Below are 17077 nucleotides of genomic sequence, written 5' to 3'. Positions count from 1 at the left end.
CTTATGCATTCACACCTCTCCGAACAAACAGGCAAATAAACTAGAGTTTAATTAAAGCGAACCAAACTGGGTTGGTGTAAATGCACCCGTAACATGTTAAACGTTAAAGCTCATGACAGGGAAAATAGGAAAACGGACAAAACAAGTAGCTTATTTGGAAGGGCTGAAGGAGAAAGCTTTGGTTGGTGTCGTTTGGACATGAAAACCAAGCAGAGATTTTTCCCATAATGTACAACATAATGCTGACAGCATAAAACACAGAATTTCAGCAGAAACTGTCAGGCACAGTGGTGAAGAGCTGGCTTCACAACCAAGGATCTGGACAACTTGCAGTCATTGAATACAAACTCTGTATACAGAAGTATGCCTGAGTCGAAAATAACCTGAAGCTTTGCCCAAACCTGGTCATCAACAAGATGACGATCTCAAACACAGCAGCAGATCTACAGCAGAACGGATGGAAAAGACAGAAAAGTCCAGAGAAAGTGATATTTTCTAACCTAAAAGAAGCATTATTGGTAAGAAATGTTGATCAAAAATATCACCACAAGGCCAAAGAGACCAAAAAAGTTAAAAGATGATTAAATCAAATTGTTCAATTTGGTTCTTGAAGTCATTCTGTGTTGTCCTGTTAAATTTTCACCAATGTTTCTATGGTAGTTTAGCTTTTCAAACTTGAAGTTAGATTACAATAATTTTAGAACCTGATCATTTTTTTTAACATTGTTTTGTTGCACAAATTAGCGTTTCCAGACCCAGAAGACTATTTTAGACAAACATATTGGCTTATAAACGTTGCAACTCAACTTATAATTTGTGATAATACATCTTAATTAGAGATCCAAGAGCTGCAAAGAACAAGTGTGAGATTAAATAAATTTAACAAGTTAAAAAAATAACATTTCTAAAGACTTACAAAAATCTAAATAAGCATTGCATGGAAGACATTTAAAATTCATCAATGCAGAAAATAATCCATCTTATTATGAGCAAAATGTCTACCACTTCCCATTAAATATTTACCACTCAAGTCAAATCCTTTCGCTAGTGTCAGAGAAATCACAAAAACACATCTATTGCCAACACATGAATCTAAAACGCCTGGCGGATCAGAGGCGATTAATAATTACTAAGTCACACTTACATTTAAGGGAAAAACACACAGCGTCTTATAATTTTTAAATCATTGCAGCTCAGAGCGTTTAACCAATTTGTCATCATGACATCCCAACAAAAACATATCTGCATAACTCAAGGAGACAAATTCCACAACAAACGCCAATGCTTGTAGGAACAGAAATGCATATAAATAATCTATTAAGGCCCAGTCAATGCAAACTGGCACAAAAGAAAGCAGGACTAACAGAAGCAAGAGGATAATGAAAGCCAACTCAGGAATAATGAGCACAATAGGCAGCTTTTGTACCAAACAGAGCAGAGGGGACAGAAAAGGAAAGCCAGGGCCAGCAGAGGAAAATCAGCTCCTACCTTTCTGGAGTCACTCTGCAGTTTTTTTGTTGTTTTAATTCATCATGTAACTCAACCAAAGTCCAAAATCTTCACATTTTTCTATTCCAAACACATGGAGCTCTTGAGATTGTATGATCGCTGCTTCCATTCTTCTTTGATGCTTTCTGTTCCCTTCACTAGTTATCACACCTGCTTCCTGTCACTCATCAGCTGTCAACAGGTTCAGGCAGAATCTTCCCCTCAGCAAGACTAAATTAGTGAGGAAATGTGGAAAAGAAAATGTTTAAAAATAACATATTAATCTGTAAATAAATAAATATTTTTGCTTTGATTTTTTTGGCATAAAATGTTTTCTTTCTTTACATTTATTTTTTTTTTACCAAGGCTGCAGCATTTCAATTTTTATTTCAAATTCAAATAAACGTCTAATGTATTTATGTAGTACTTTTAAAAACAGGTTAAAACTGCACCAAAGTGCTGCACGAAAACAACACAACAGAATAAATTTATGAAAAATAAATAATAAATACGAGTAAATAAAATAAAACATCACAAAAGAAAAGTTATAGTATCAGGCCTCAATTAAATACCAACTAATAAAAATAAATTTCTTAAAAGGAAATTAAAGGAAAACTTCCAGGAGTTAAAGTGAGAAACTGAATTTAATTCAATCACAAACAAGACCTCGCTCATGTTTACAACAGTTTTTGTAAAAGATATGTAGGGTACCGAAACCTTTTTTTAATCCTATTTTTACATTTTATTTTAGATTTGCATGCATTTCACTGTTTTGATGTAAATGGTAAAATATTTTCCACTTGTTCTCTTTTTGGAAAAGTATTGATTTGTTAAATATTATTTTATTTTTGCTTTTTTTGTTGTAATGTTGTAAATTTACCTAAAAATAAAAGTTAATCTGAATCAGAATTTTGCGTTTTGAGAAGAACTTAGTCTGCTTTAATTTGATGACTTATTATAGTTTGTTTTGTTTTTTTGCCAAAATTCTGATTTCAACCTCAAAATTCAGACTTTTTTTCTTTCAGAAATTCTGACTTTAATTTTCCGAGGAAAAAGTCAGAATTCCGAGATTAAAGCCATGATATGAGTTTTTTCCCGTAGCGCCACTCTTCCGTACACGAGCGACATTACTCAGATATTGGTATTTTGGGGTTTCAAAAAAAAAAAAAAAAGCAATCTAAAGTGTTAGTCCAATTAATGTTTTGCCTATGGATTTAATTTTTGGGTAATTTTGTGACTCTCTAATTGTATTGCAGTGGAGGAGGAGAACATCTCAGTCAAATTAGCCGTACATGAGAAAACCTAATCTCCATCACGGTCCTCGTCCTCCTGGGAGAAATGTTTTGGGGTCTCGTTATCACCCAACATCGGTCATGTACTAAGAATAATAGTCTATCATTTGAATAGCAATGAGAAATGCACCAATGGGTGACAGCATTATAATGCCATGCTATGCTTCTGTGAACTTGGCAATTTGCTCTGAATCACCAATTACTCCCAGTGTGTTGGTGCCTTTTTATTGTGTCTGTTGGAGCCGCTGTAACCTACAGAAAATCTACAGCCACAGCTCATATTTCTTCCTGTCGTCACGGCCATGGCAGTTAGGAACGGCGTAGCGGGAATCCATCGACTCATTAGGAGAATGCATAAATAGAAAAGCTGAGGTCAGGGAAATTATAGGTTCAATAGATCAGAAGAAAAGTACAATCAGAGAAGCTTAATTCAATCTTTTGAAACATCAACCATGAGAAGCTGTATTTTAGAAGCCAGTAATGCATTTCAGCTGACGCTTCTTCTGTAAAGTGTATTTAAAAACTAAGAAACGATTAATATATACTCGCAGGGGTTTTAGCTTCTGTGTTAAAATCTGCTGAAAGGGAGAAAATAATTAAAGTATTTTATCCATTGACTTCTTAAAATACGAAGTATGTCCAACAAGACGCAGGTTTGAAAATGGCTGACAGTCAATTTTGAGGTGTGAAATTTGACCAAACCTGGACTTTACAAATGTTTATTCCCTCACTAAACATCCTCTTGATGATGTCTGGTTTCAAGATAAACTTTGACCTCTCCCCAACTTGATTGGTCACAGTTTTAGTAGTTTTAAGCTTGTACTTTTTTAGGGGAATAATTGTTCTTCTGTAGCAATTTTTTAACTAATTAAGCTCACAGTTGCTTACTGAAATAGAAAAATAAATGCTCCAGTTCCATTTATTTATTGGATTTTATTCATTGGTTGTTGTCCTGCTAAAAGCTGAACCTTGATTTCCCCTGTCAAGTTAATGTTAGTTTACAAATATTTTTTGGAAAACCGACTTACAAGGATATGAGTTTGGTCTCTCACACAGATTTAATTTTAGTTACATTAAAATTTGTACTTGTAACACAACAAGATGCAAATGTAACAGAATACATAAAATTGTTGCCTGGTCAAACACAAGCTTAACTGAAAAAGCTTATTTTTAAGATGCCAAATTTAATGGAAAATTTATCCTGTTGCCACAAGACAACACTTAAGCTAGTCAGCTCGGAGTTGTGAATATTTATCTTTTATTTTCTCCTGGTTTACAATCTCCGTTCAGGCAGGCTTGTGGAAACTCCATCTCACTGACAAAGTGAGAGAAAAATCCATAGTCCTCTGAGGTAATCACATTGCATTACAGCCTGTAAATATTTAAAAGGCTTTGAATATCATAGCTGTTTTCTGCCATAAAGTAAACATAACTATGTCAATAGGGTTTTCTCGTGCCAAATGTGTTTTGTGTTTGTCAGAAGGGGAAAAATTGCTTCCATCGACCTGCGTCTGTATTAGCAAATATGCTTTCTGCTTGGATATGTTGCACTTTGCAAAAGCTGGAGCGTTGCAGAACTTGGTAAAGTTCCTGTTCTGATTTGCACATGCTCATCTGCAGCCTCATATTTTAGATTAACGTGGCAAATATGAATGTTAACACTGCAAAAATGCAAAATTTTACCAAGTATTGTTGGTTTTGTTTCCAGTGTACATTTTTTATTACACTTGAAATAAGATAAAACTAACTTATGAGATACTTTGTGGCAAGATATTTGAGCTTGTTTTAAGTAAACAATTTCTTAATATTGTTTTTAAAAAAGTACCAGGTTTCATTGGCAGATTTATTCACTTTTTTCTCATGTCATAATCACTTTCTAAAAAATCTAAATTGAGGAATTACTGACTTAAAACAAGCTCCTGTATCCTGCTGAAAACTGAACAAATTAAAATCGGTGTTTGCTTATGGAAAGTAAAGCTTAAAATGATGTTTATAAGCGATACGGTGAGGCATGTCATATTTCCAGTTTCACTAAATCATCAATTATAAACTGCATTTTTTAAAGCATTGCCGGTGTTAATCTGGTGTTTTTTCTGTTTAATATTTGCCTCCTAAAGTTAAACTCCCATTGGTCTATTATAAGAAAAGAGTTCTGAGTTCTTCTTAAACTGTAATGGGTCTTAAGATGTTGAAGGCTTGTCATGGCAGCATAATTGCACTGAGATGATTCATTATTTATGAACGATTTCACGTCGTTAATCTGCAGAATGTTCTGAGAGTCTGATCATTTCCCTTTTCTCCTGACTTGGTGTTATGCAGATCTTCACAGAGAGCTGAGTGAACTCTTTGATGTGCAGTCAGTTTCCTTGACTGTCATTGTGAAATAGTTCTCCTTGACAGCTCTTCCCCGGTGTTTTCATTGAATCATTATCTGTGTCAATGTTTGCACTCAACCTCTTTTTTCCCCCCTCCCCTCTTTTGTCTCACAGCTCCACACCGACCTCGATAAGGGGGACAGTTCGGTGAAGTACACCCTCTCGGGGGACGGTGCTGGCTCCATTTTCACAATTGACCAAACTACGGGGGACATCCATGCCTTAAGGAGCCTTGACAGGGAGGAGAAGCCTTACTATACCCTGCGGGCTCAGGCTGTGGACATCGACACCAACATCCCTCTGGAGCCGGAATCAGAGTTTGTCATCAAGGTCCAAGATATCAATGACAATGAACCAAAATTCCTGGAGGGACCTTACACAGCCAGCGTACCCGAGATGTCACCAGTCGGTAAGAGAGCATGCAGAGCCCTAAAATGTTTGCAGTACAGTTCAGATTGATGACCAGAATTGGCCACAGGCTCCTGCTCCTGTGGTGTTTAATAATCATGCAGCACAGAGGAAGCCAAACAATAATGTAAAGTTGTGTTAATCTACATATTATAGTGTAAATAGAGGAATGGATAGTTCAAACTGTTGAGGAAATAAAGAAAATAAGAAGCTTCAGTTATGACAGCTAGAAATTATTGATCAGGTCTGAAATCTGGGTGTGTTGATGGACTCAGAGCTGAACCTCCAGAGCCACATGAAGACAGTTACAAAGTTGGTCTTCTCTCACCTGTAGAACATTTCCAGGTTTAAAGGACTAACGTTGCAGCAAGATCTAGAGAAACTCATCCATGCGTTTATCTTTAGTCGGATTGATTACTGCAACAGCGTCCTCACTGCCTAAAAAAACAAGATCAGGTCCAGAAAGCTGCTGCTGGCATTCTGACTAAAACTAGGAAGATATTCTAACCTCCCTGCACTGGCTCCCTGTAACTCAGAGAATAGACTTTAAAATACTCTTGTTAGTTTATGAATCACTGAATGGCTTAGCACCACAATACACTAAAGATCTGCTGTTGTCTTCATTAATATCATATGTCATATTTACTTTGGGCTTGGGCCTAGAACTAAAGTTAATTGGTTGAGTTGGATCAGGTTTGGGTGGGGTTGGATTTTTTTTGGCCCAATCTAAATTCTACTTTGAAAGGGAAACTTTTCTTTCTCTTTGAGAAATTGTAAAAAAAACACAAAAAAACAAGTTCAGCTTGAGAGCAGAATGTCTGCAACCAGCGGGGTAACGCTGCTCCACCTAACAGATTTTGACATTTCAGAGAACTATTTTATTCCTGGTGTGCCCTTAGTACATTTCACAGCTTTGTCTTTACACTTCCCTTGGGGGGAGGGGTGGCAGATCAAGGTAATTCGCTGGGAGAATGGTTTTCTCTTGATGTGAATCACAATGAAGCCCTCAAAACTTCAAATTCAGCAGTCCCGGGGGAAGGATGGGAAGAAAGCAGGGAAAACATGGTGCAGGGTTGGCGGGCTCCCTGAATCAAAGGCAGCTCTGTAATGTTTACCGTAGGACGGAGGCTTTCAAGTTCGTCAATAAAACATGCCCATGAAAGAGAAGTGAAGAGATCAGTTAGAGCACTAAAAGATTTGATCTGGGTTATCATACAATGTCTTTATCCAGCTGAATTCAGTCATAGAATATTACATTCCACAAAGTTACAAGATTTACTATTTAGTATTTAGGCTTTGGTAATTAATCAAGTCCTGCCAACAACCCTTAATCTGTAACATAATCTGTACTGCTTCACCTAATACCAGATAGTCCAGTAGAACTGATTTTATTTGAGACCAAAATTTTAACATCTGTTATATTTTCAGCTGCTGTGATTCACTTTCACACTGCACTGTGTCAGATGATCTAAACCAGGGGTGGGCAATCCTGGTCCTCGAGGGCCAGTGTCCTGCAACTCTTAGACGTCTCTCTGGTCCAACACACCTGAATCCAACAGCTGAATCACCTCCTAAGTGCAGTCAGGTTCTCCAGAGTTCTGCTAATGACCTCATTATTTGACTCAGGTGTGTGGAAGTAGAGATACATCTAAAAGTTGCAGGAGACTGGCCCTCGAGGCCTGGAGTTGCCCATCCCTGATCTAAACCCTTTGAAAACATTGTTCCCCTCCTCGCCTGTGGTGGCGCTGCACCAAGAACCACTGAAGGAAACCACACAAAAGCCTCTGAAGACACTGAACGCAACTTCCTTCTTCATCATAAAATGTAAACAAAAATGGAGTAGCTTCTTTTGTCTTAGGTAAAAAACCACGAGTCATTTCTCCCGCTAGCGCTAGACCAGGGATGGGCAACTCCAGGCCTCGAGGGCCGGACTCCTGCAACTTTTAGATGTATCTCTACTTCCACACACCTGAGTCAAATAATGAGGTCATTAGCAGAACTCTGGAGAACCTGACTGCACTTAGGAGGTGATTCAGCTGTTGGATTCAGGTGTGTTGGACCAGAGAGACGTCTAAGAGTTGCAGGACACCGGCCCTCGAGGACCAGGATTGCCCACCCCTGCGCTAGACTCTAACATTTGTTTTGGTTGTATTTACCCAGAATGCTTTGCGCTGTAGACCACTTCCTGCTTTTGGAGCAGTCTCTGGTCTGCTTGTTGTTCACATATCCGGAGTTCATTTTTGTGATTTGCACAAAATCACAGCTTGATTACGCATTCACACCTCCCCAAACAATTCCTAGACAAAATGACTAGAATTTGTTCAGCACACTAAAGACGACTGGTGTGAATATTTGTGATTCATTTATTCAAAAAAAAAATCTACAAATTGGTGAATTTTCCATGAATAATTTGGAGTCATGTTCTGCAGAAAAATCCAAAAATACAGTACCACCCATAGGTAAGTTTAACATACAATAGTGACTAACTCTGTTACAAATCAGGCACTTTGGTGACAGACAACATAAATAAAAAGCAGAAAATATGACCCAAAAGTTGTCCATACTGAGATGCAGCCATCATTTGAAATTGCAAAGTCATTGAATTAAATCGTAGTGAAATGTTCAGAAGGTAATGAATTGCCAGCCTGTTGTGTTTATTAGCAAACACACAAACAAAAAAGCCTCACTAAATGTCCTAAAGAGACCAAGAGCTGCTAGGCAGAAATTTGCTTTGGTGTCTGGTACATTGGTAAATGCAACAAACATTTAGCCAAGCAACAAATCTTTCCATAATCCCTTGTCAATAAATAGTTTATCCCTGAATCATTTAGAGAATGAGGCAGATTAAAAACACTATTTCAGGGGAGTGTAATTACTGCAAAATGAAGTCTTATGCTTAATCAATTTGTTTCTTCCACTGCCTTTATACAAACTTCCACTTTAGGTTGTTAATGTGTTTTTTTTAACATCAGACTCATGAATTTTTCTGCAAAAAAACTCCTTTTCGTAATCGGATCAGTCTTTAGATAGATGTAATTCTTATCTCCCAGCCTCATGCTTAAATATAAAACATGCATACATTGTGCAGTCTGCTACATTAATTGCCTTCTTTAGACCACTGAATTAATCTGGAGTAATACGGTGTTTGATGAAGTTGGATAGTTTAAGAATTTTAACCGTTTTTTCAATGTGTTCTCATTCAGGCATTTGATTTTCCTTCTTCCTTCAAATTGAAATCCATTTTACTGGTTTATAGCGTCACACTTATGTAAAAGCTGTTACCTTTGTTGCATGGGAATGTGTAGGAGTCAGAGGCGCTCGAAGGCTTTCAAACTTTCAGCTCAAACAGGCTGCGGCTGCCGAGGCTCTGCTCTCTTTGCATTAGCAGGAAATGTGTTATCTCATCTGCTCTGCACACATGTTTAGCACGGCCCTGCTACAGCATTTCTAATCAGGCATCTTTCAGGAACGCTAATCTCTCTCTCTCACTTCACCTGATACTTTAATTCTACTGTTAACATCACCACAGACTGAAAAAAAAACTATTTAATATACAGTGAATTCTTTACAGGCATGAAGCAGCGTAGAAAATGACCAAGTTAAGTGCCAGCCCTCCGGTCAGTCCCTCTTGATCATAAAAAGCATCCCACACATCCTGCAATTTTTGTCTTCATCCAGTATATTTTTACATCGCCCAGGTGGGGCGGGGGGAGTCATTCTGAGCAATCTGCTTGTGTTGTGGAGCTATAAAACCAGAATCTGTTGAATTTAAGCACAGTTTAGGTCTGACTTAATGAAAATAACTGTGTTTTTTTGCCAAATTGAAAAAGCAGATCAACCAAACTTCATGATTGTAATCACACGGCCATTGTTATTTTAGGAGATTGGGAGGCATGCCGTCTTAATTGTCTTCTTGACTCAAATTATAGTTTTTTGTTTTTTTTCTCTTTCCCTGGGAGCTTAAGGCAAATACTACTTGCTGATAAGCTTTTTGCCAATTTCCACTTGCATTTTTTGACCGCTGCGTCATTGGAAGATTGGGAAAAAAGCAACATGGCCAGATGAGATCAAAATTGAGCTCCAGAAATCCAGAATAAAACCTCAACAAACAACATCTCTACTGTTAAGCGTGGAGGTGAAAATTAGGATGGAAACAGTAAAGATGGGCTGTGCAAAATCCACAGCAAAGACAGAAAAAGTGGCCAAACCTGGCAATATGGTCATGGAGCGGCCTAGTTAAACTCCTGAACCCAATCCTATAGAAAAGCCGTAGCTTTAAGATAAGGACTCAGAAAAACTAAAGGATTAGGTGTGTTTTTGTAAAGAGGAGTCAAAATCTCAGCTTGTGTGTGAAATTCTGGTGACCAACAATAGAAATCGTGTCAACGCTCTTTTATTCATCAAGATCTCAGTTGTAGGGGATCAAGTATTTATTTGACCTGCAAACCAATTATTTATTTATTATTTAGTGCATTTTTTTCTGATTTTTTTGTTGTTCTGTCTCTCTGAATTAAAATAAAGCATCTTGCCCGAGGACACAACAAAAGAGACAGAGAGCGATGGATCAAACCGGCAACCCAATGATTATGGGACGAACTCCAATACTGGAAACTATCAAACTACAGCTCCGTCCTGGAGAAATCAGTTTGGATTTATGGCAAAGAAACAACACAGTTTTTATTTGGTACAGTGGAAACATCAAACAAGCATAATTTAGCAGAAATACTCTTGTGGGAAACGGCTTGGGTCAATTAGGGATGTTGAAGCTGATCTGGTAGCTAATTCTACTCCATCCAAATGAAATGATGAATTGCTGACATAACCAGGCAACTGACGGGGTTAGAGTTGCCAAAAACTGTACTGAAGTAAAACCAGAACTACTTCAATATATTTTGACTCAAGTAAAAGTTAAAAATATCCTTTGAAAAAGGACTGAAAGACAAAAAAATATGTTTGGTAAAAAATGCTACTGAAGTAATGAGTTTGATCAAAAGATCTGATTGCATTGTTACAAAATATGTAATTAGACAAAGATTACTACATTTTTGGAGAATAAAATAATAATAGAAAAGAAGGTAAATAAATAAAATAATGACAAAATAGCAAATTCAAGCAGAAGGAAATATTTCCAAATAATATTTTTTTTACTATATAAAACTTTTGACAGTCATTCTTGTATGTTAGAACAGGGAATACTGTATCCTTACTGTATCTTCACTTGACCTTCAGATTGTCAGCAGATAGAAAATAACATTAAAATGATAAATATAGCATATAAACAAGTCTCATTTTAATGTACATTTAAAGTTTAACAGGTGTAAGTGTATGTCGTGTTTGGTGCATTTTTCTTCATTCATTGAAGTCATTCAAAACTGTACTCAGAAATTTAACTCAAAAATTAGTAGAAGTATTATTACTCAAGTATTGAAAGTGCTAGTTTAAGTAAATGTTGCCAGTAACTACCCACCTTTCCAAGCACCCAATATGCCTAGAAAAAGAGGCAAACTTTGGAATACATTTTTGGGAATAACTTTATTAATTTATTTATTTTCCCCCCAGACAAAAATATAAAAGCAGTTGCGTTAAACCCAACACTTATTACTAAGTGATTAGTGTTGCTTCAGGAGACTGGAAGACTGCCATCCTAACACTGTTCCTGACTCTGCTCTTTGTTTTCTTAGTGGGAGGATTGTTCATTGAAGTGTTTTAACCAGAACTTTTTCCCATCACATTTTTATGGCTGCTTTGTAAAGCTAGAAAAATGCAAATGCAACCAAACAACAGGCTAAATATTGTCCCTCATTGCACTCCTGCAGCTTCAGCTGCAGCTTTCTCACCAGTGACTCTTTACTCATTAGGTGTCAGGTGAGATCCTTTGTTAGGCTGATGAACTTCAAACGAATCTGGATGCCGGTCTCATGTGGAAACAGATTAATTCAAGGTCGATTTGTATTTTTCCCTCCGCTCTTTTCCGCAGGGACCTACGTGACGCAAGTAACAGCCACAGACGCGGATGACCCAACCTATGGAAACAGTGCCCGAGTTGTATACAGCATCCTTCATGGTCAGCCATACTTCTCTGTTGACCCCAAAACAGGTAAGCTAGGAAGCTTTCTTTCCACGTCTCGTATGTGTCATAAATTTGAATAATTAAATTCTAGAGGTGACTTTTGTGAAGAACTTTCACAGTGAGATCAGCTACTCATTTGTTAAAGGTGACCTATTCGGCTTCTTTGAAGATAGTAGGATAGATCTATGGGCTATACGAAACAGGATCATTACATTTTTTTGCACAAAGTCATTCTTAGATAATGAGATTTTAGTCTGATCAGCTCTGCCTATTTTGAATTCCTTTTAGAATGAGCTGCCTTACGGCGTCTTGTCACTTTAAATCTAAATATGCCCCCAAACTCAACGTTTACACTCACATATTAAATGACTGCAGACACATGCGCAATTATGCAACCGGACAGCTTTGAAAAGCAAAAGTGGAGCATCCTTCTCAACCAAAAAGAATGCAGGAAATGGCTTCTGGTCAACAAAAAAACACTTGTCTTTTCCAGCAGCCATTGTACCGATCATAAAATTTGTCAGCACTAAAATCAGCTGACAAAACGTGCTGAAGCTTAGCTGGGGTTGCTAGGTAACAGGCGGTGCAGGCAGCTTTGTGATGTTACATTCTGGAGGTTTTTGAAATGGCTCATTTTCCAGACACCAAAAATCATTAACTTGTTGCCAAAAACCGTCTCAGTGTTTTTTAAAAATGTTTGGACTGATTTCAGAATCAGTCAAACCCAAATGGAAGTACAAAAATGTACAAAGTGTGAATTTTGCACAATACATCTCCATTTAGAGAAATCGGTTGAGGCCTTTATTGGGGTTTCAGGGAGGAAAACTGTTCTGGATTGGAAGGTTGATACTTGGACCCAAATGCAAGAAAGGCCACAAGTAGATGAATCATATTGATTTACTGCTTAAAAATATCAGAATTTATAAAAACTGAGCTTTGTCTATCAAGAATTGAGATCAAAACAATGACAAACTATAAAAATTAAACTTTTTGATTCATTTACAACAACAAAAAATTATTGGAAAGGCAAGTAAAAGTAACAATGTCACAGCATGACGGTTTGCCATGCTATCCCACAGGTCCAGACTCGATGCAGCCAAGTTGCAGCTTCTTCCTCACTGTCTCAGATGTGTACTCTGGACACTGTTCAAGGTGTTCATGATGAGTCTGCACCCGGGGGATGTCGTTCTGGTACAGGAATAGAGCCTAACACTTACACTTTGGAAAATATCCAGACGTGCAATCTCACAAATGTATCATTTAAACTGTAAAGGACTTCTGGCACATTTTATTACCAATATCTCACTTTGTAGTATCTCCTATGTTTTTTCTTTGCACATTTCAAACTTTTTAATATCTGGCCTCTTTCTAGGTGTACTGCCTGAAACTGCAACCATTCACTTGTCAGCTGAAAAGCTGTATATTATTTTAGTAATGCGGAAAAGTTAAATCCTGATTTTTCATCCATTATTAATATTGCACATAAATAAAGTTAGCATAGAGATGCTATCTGTCATATTGGCTTAGAGCCATACCATATTGCAACATAAGCTACAACAAAGCTAACGCTAAATTAACATGCTAATGCCAACATTCACAGCTTATTACTGTGTTTTTCCGACTTGTTTAAAATGCACAGTAATTCCCTAGATGTCTCAGCTGTTAAGCAGATCATCTACTTCAGCCTGAGGAGAAGGATTTAGAGATAATTAGGGAAATGGGTTCTTAAACTGTATCTTATGCCATTCCAGTAGAAAACATGTCAAAGTTATCTATCCATATGTGATTAGGCACAGTAAACACACACTTATGGGTAAAAATTAAACTTTCAATAATTAATAAGTCATAATTTTCTGTGCCAAGATTAAAGTTGATGATTTTTTTAGTCAAATACAGTAGAAAGCAACATGGCACCATTGCTCTTTTGATCCAGTTTAGGCCAAGCTTTTAATGTTGAATTCAGTTCAATTGCAACCCTAGCCTGTGGTGGCGCTGCAACAAGAACCACTGAAGGAAACAACACAAAAACTTCTGAAGAATACATGAACTTACTTCTTCACAAACTGTAAACAAAATGAAGTAGTGTAAGAATTTAGTGGTTGTAGGATTTCTCTTTTGTCTTTGGAAAAAGACCACAAGCCATTTCTCCAGATAGTGCTGGACTCTCATGTTTATTTTGGTTGAATTTACCCAGAATGCCTTGCACTGAAGTCCACTTCCTGCTTTTGAAGCTGTCTCTGGTCTCTGGTCTGGTAAAAAAAATCTATTCAGTGTTACCCCACTGAACTTGTCTTGAATCTGCACACATAATTTGGTTCACAAATACTGTATTTTAGGATTTCACAAGAAGATGTTAAAATAGCCGATTAGCCTTTTACATCAGAATCTGCATGTACAGTAAATATCTGGTACGGTCCTATGCATGGGTGGAACTATGTGCACAACATGCAACGTTCTGTTGGGAAACTATATAAAGTGACACAGAAACAAAACCTAGAGAACTCTCAGCTACCTGGGAACATTAAAGTTTGTCATGCAGATACAGCAAAAAAAAAGAGTGGACCAATCCAAAACCTTATGTCAGCGAATGCATCTTTTAGCAGCAGTAATGTATGTAGTTCACTCTGCACTTAACTAAATTATTAATCGTAAGAAATAATGTCAAGCTGAATGTAAACATCACAAATACTGGAGAAACAAATCCAGCTGTTGGGTTCGATGGAGGATGTGTGACGCAGAAGGCCATTTTGTGGATGAATACCAGAACATTGTTAATAAAAAAAAATAAAAATGGGCTAAGTGGACAGCTGCCCAGAGCGGCATAAGCTGCTACACTGGCAAACAATTGTGCAGTTAAATATGTAGCTTATCTTTTGTTTGAAAGGTAATTATTTAACAAAAACTTTCTAGAATGGTGCAATTTAATTTGTGTTTCTTGAGGTGTAATAGTGTAAACTGTCTTAAATCATTTTTTTATGTTTCTTGACATTTATGCAGAGACATTTTGTCTTGATCAAAAGGCAAACAAACTGCACATAATTTTGTAACGCACTTTAGTTTTATGTAATTTTTGCACACTTTTAACTGCATGGCGTACAGTATGTTTCTGCCTTGTTTTGAGTGTTTTTGTTTCTTTCACATTTCTTTCCAAATAGAATATTAAAATACATAAGTGTGTGTCTGATCTAAATGATGCCTCACGGTGGATGGAGCATGTTGACCCAGGACACCAAACCGTCTTGAACCGCCCCTGCTCCCATGTTGACCCCCAGAAACAAATTGGAACGAAATCCTGCATAAAAAATGCTCTTATCCTCATCTTTACCAGCAGTGTCAATAATTCTGAAGATGTAAAATACTCTGCAGATCTCTGTCAGACAAAGCTTCATAAATATGCAGCATCTTCCAAGTACAGTTGCGATGGCAGAATGCTATTATATCACTGCAGTGCATCAAAACGAGAGTTAAAGCCATGAAATTACTGTATCCCCGATGCTCTGATTGTGGGCAGCCAGCGTTCTGCAGCTGATGGTTCAAACTGAGCTGCTGATGGTCCCTAAAAGAAAAATAAAACAAAAGCATTTGTTTCTGCTGCATTGACAGAATTTATTTCTCTCACTTATTTGTTGATAAACTGTGTCAAAAGCAGGTGAAAAGGGCTCGGGGTGGAGGTGGTATATGGAGCATGACTGCTCTAAATCTGAAATAACTTTGCACCGGCAGAACTGTGTTGCTGTTCCTCTGCTATCTGGGGCATTTCAATGCATATGGAAATAGGTTCATGCATATCACACAGCCAGATAAGGTGGAATCTGTTGCTGATCGCGCTACTCATCCCACAGCTTTGCAGAGCACCTACTGTGATTATATTTCAAACTGATGGTAGAAGAAAAAGAGTGAAACTGTTCAAGCAAATGTTTGTCCTGCTGGGGCTGCCGCTATCTCCAAACACGCAGGAGGAACGGAGGGAGAAGCGCTGGGAGGTAAAAGGTGAACAAAGGGACGCAAAGTTGTTGTAGTTAACTAAAACTAACGGAATAACAGTTATGAACTGAAATAAATAAAAACAGTAATTTATTCCCTACCTAATCCCAGTTAGCTAGAGGAAAAACTAGCTAACTGACACTATATTAGGTATTAATAAAACTAACTAAAACATACTGAAATCACAGATAGAACATCCTTTGTTTTTGTGTTTATGGATCTGATTATTAGTCTTTCAAATGGATGTGAAACTGATTTTAATTCCACCCAACAATAATTAAATATATTTTTGAAAATGATATCTTCTGTTGAGTACTCATCACCCAATCAATGTTTAGTAATCACAATACGATACTTTGAGATTTCTGAATTCTACAATTGAAGCAAAGTATGAAAAAACTAAAACTACTTCTATCACTAATAAAAACTAAACTAAAACTAAAAAATCTTTACCTTAGGTTAAACACACTCTAAAAACGAATTAAACAAACAAACAATTACAACAAAATATAAATTAAGACCTAAACTATAACAACCCGGGACGACATGAACAAATCTGTGTGTGTGCCACAAAGAACGATGGCAAAAATATCAAAAACAATCAGCGTCTCACAGGTCTGTGGATCAAATGGAAGAGCATCTCCATGTAATTGATGGAATAATGGAAAAAGGAAGTTGAGTCCAACCTGTGCTGCATGCTTCTCCTTAGCCTGCCAACCTCCCATTGACCCCACTATTAATCTGCAGTATAAACCCTCTCTGATCTCAGGGTCTCAGATCCTCCAGTGAGTCATTATATGGCTTCACCAGTGCTCCGTATTGAATGTCAAGTGTTTCCAGTTTGTAAGGTGACCTCCATTTTCGGCCTCATACTTCTGCAGCTCCATGCGGAGGAGTGCGCTTCTTTGCTGGCCATATATTGTGCATTTTGAAGTAAATTGAGCGCCTCCCTGCTTGCCTTGTGTATAACCCTCAATTTCTTTCTCTTTTTATGTCCCAACCGCTCTTTCCCGCTATCTCCTTTTTCTTTCCCCCCCCCCCACTTTGTATGCCTTCTCTTTTACCTCCTCCTCTCATAAATCTTGCTCTCACACCAGGTGTTATAAAGACAGCTTTGCCCAATATGGACAGAGAAGTGAAGGAAGAGTACCAGGTATTAATCCAGGCCAAGGACATGGGCGGGCAACTGGGAGGACTGGCTGGGACCACCATTGTCAACATTACGCTCAGCGACGTTAACGATAACCCACCCAGGTTCTCTAAAAGTAAGTGTACTCTGAATACCTTAGTATTGATTTTTAAAAAAGCATGAGTTCCACTGACAGATTATTTCAAGTGAAATAATCTGCTAGTGGAACTAGATTCATACTTTTTCGTCACAGCAAACATCCCACAAAAAGCAGTGATCCCTCAGAAAAGAAGCTGCTACATTGATAAGTAAATCTCATTCCTGTATGTGG

At 37.5% G+C, this 17077-nt stretch overlaps 1 protein-coding gene across 1 annotated transcript in view; it reads left to right on the top strand.

The window, feature by feature from the left end:
- LOC116712028 (cadherin-12-like) overlaps positions 1-17077 on the top strand; it is a 150310-nt gene that overhangs the window by 78568 nt on the left and 54665 nt on the right. The window contains exons 3-5 of the mRNA XM_032551693.1: positions 5270-5564; positions 11541-11660; positions 16715-16882. Coding sequence (XP_032407584.1) covers positions 5270-5564; positions 11541-11660; positions 16715-16882 — 583 coding nt within the window. The remainder of the gene's footprint in view (positions 1-5269; positions 5565-11540; positions 11661-16714; positions 16883-17077) is intronic.

This window comes from Xiphophorus hellerii, chromosome 21 (assembly GCF_003331165.1).
Source record: "Xiphophorus hellerii strain 12219 chromosome 21, Xiphophorus_hellerii-4.1, whole genome shotgun sequence".
In the NCBI taxonomy this organism is placed as follows: Eukaryota; Metazoa; Chordata; class Actinopteri; order Cyprinodontiformes; family Poeciliidae; genus Xiphophorus; species Xiphophorus hellerii.
Note: the sequence above shows the minus strand (reverse complement) of the source record. Positions and strands in the feature narration are given on the sequence as shown.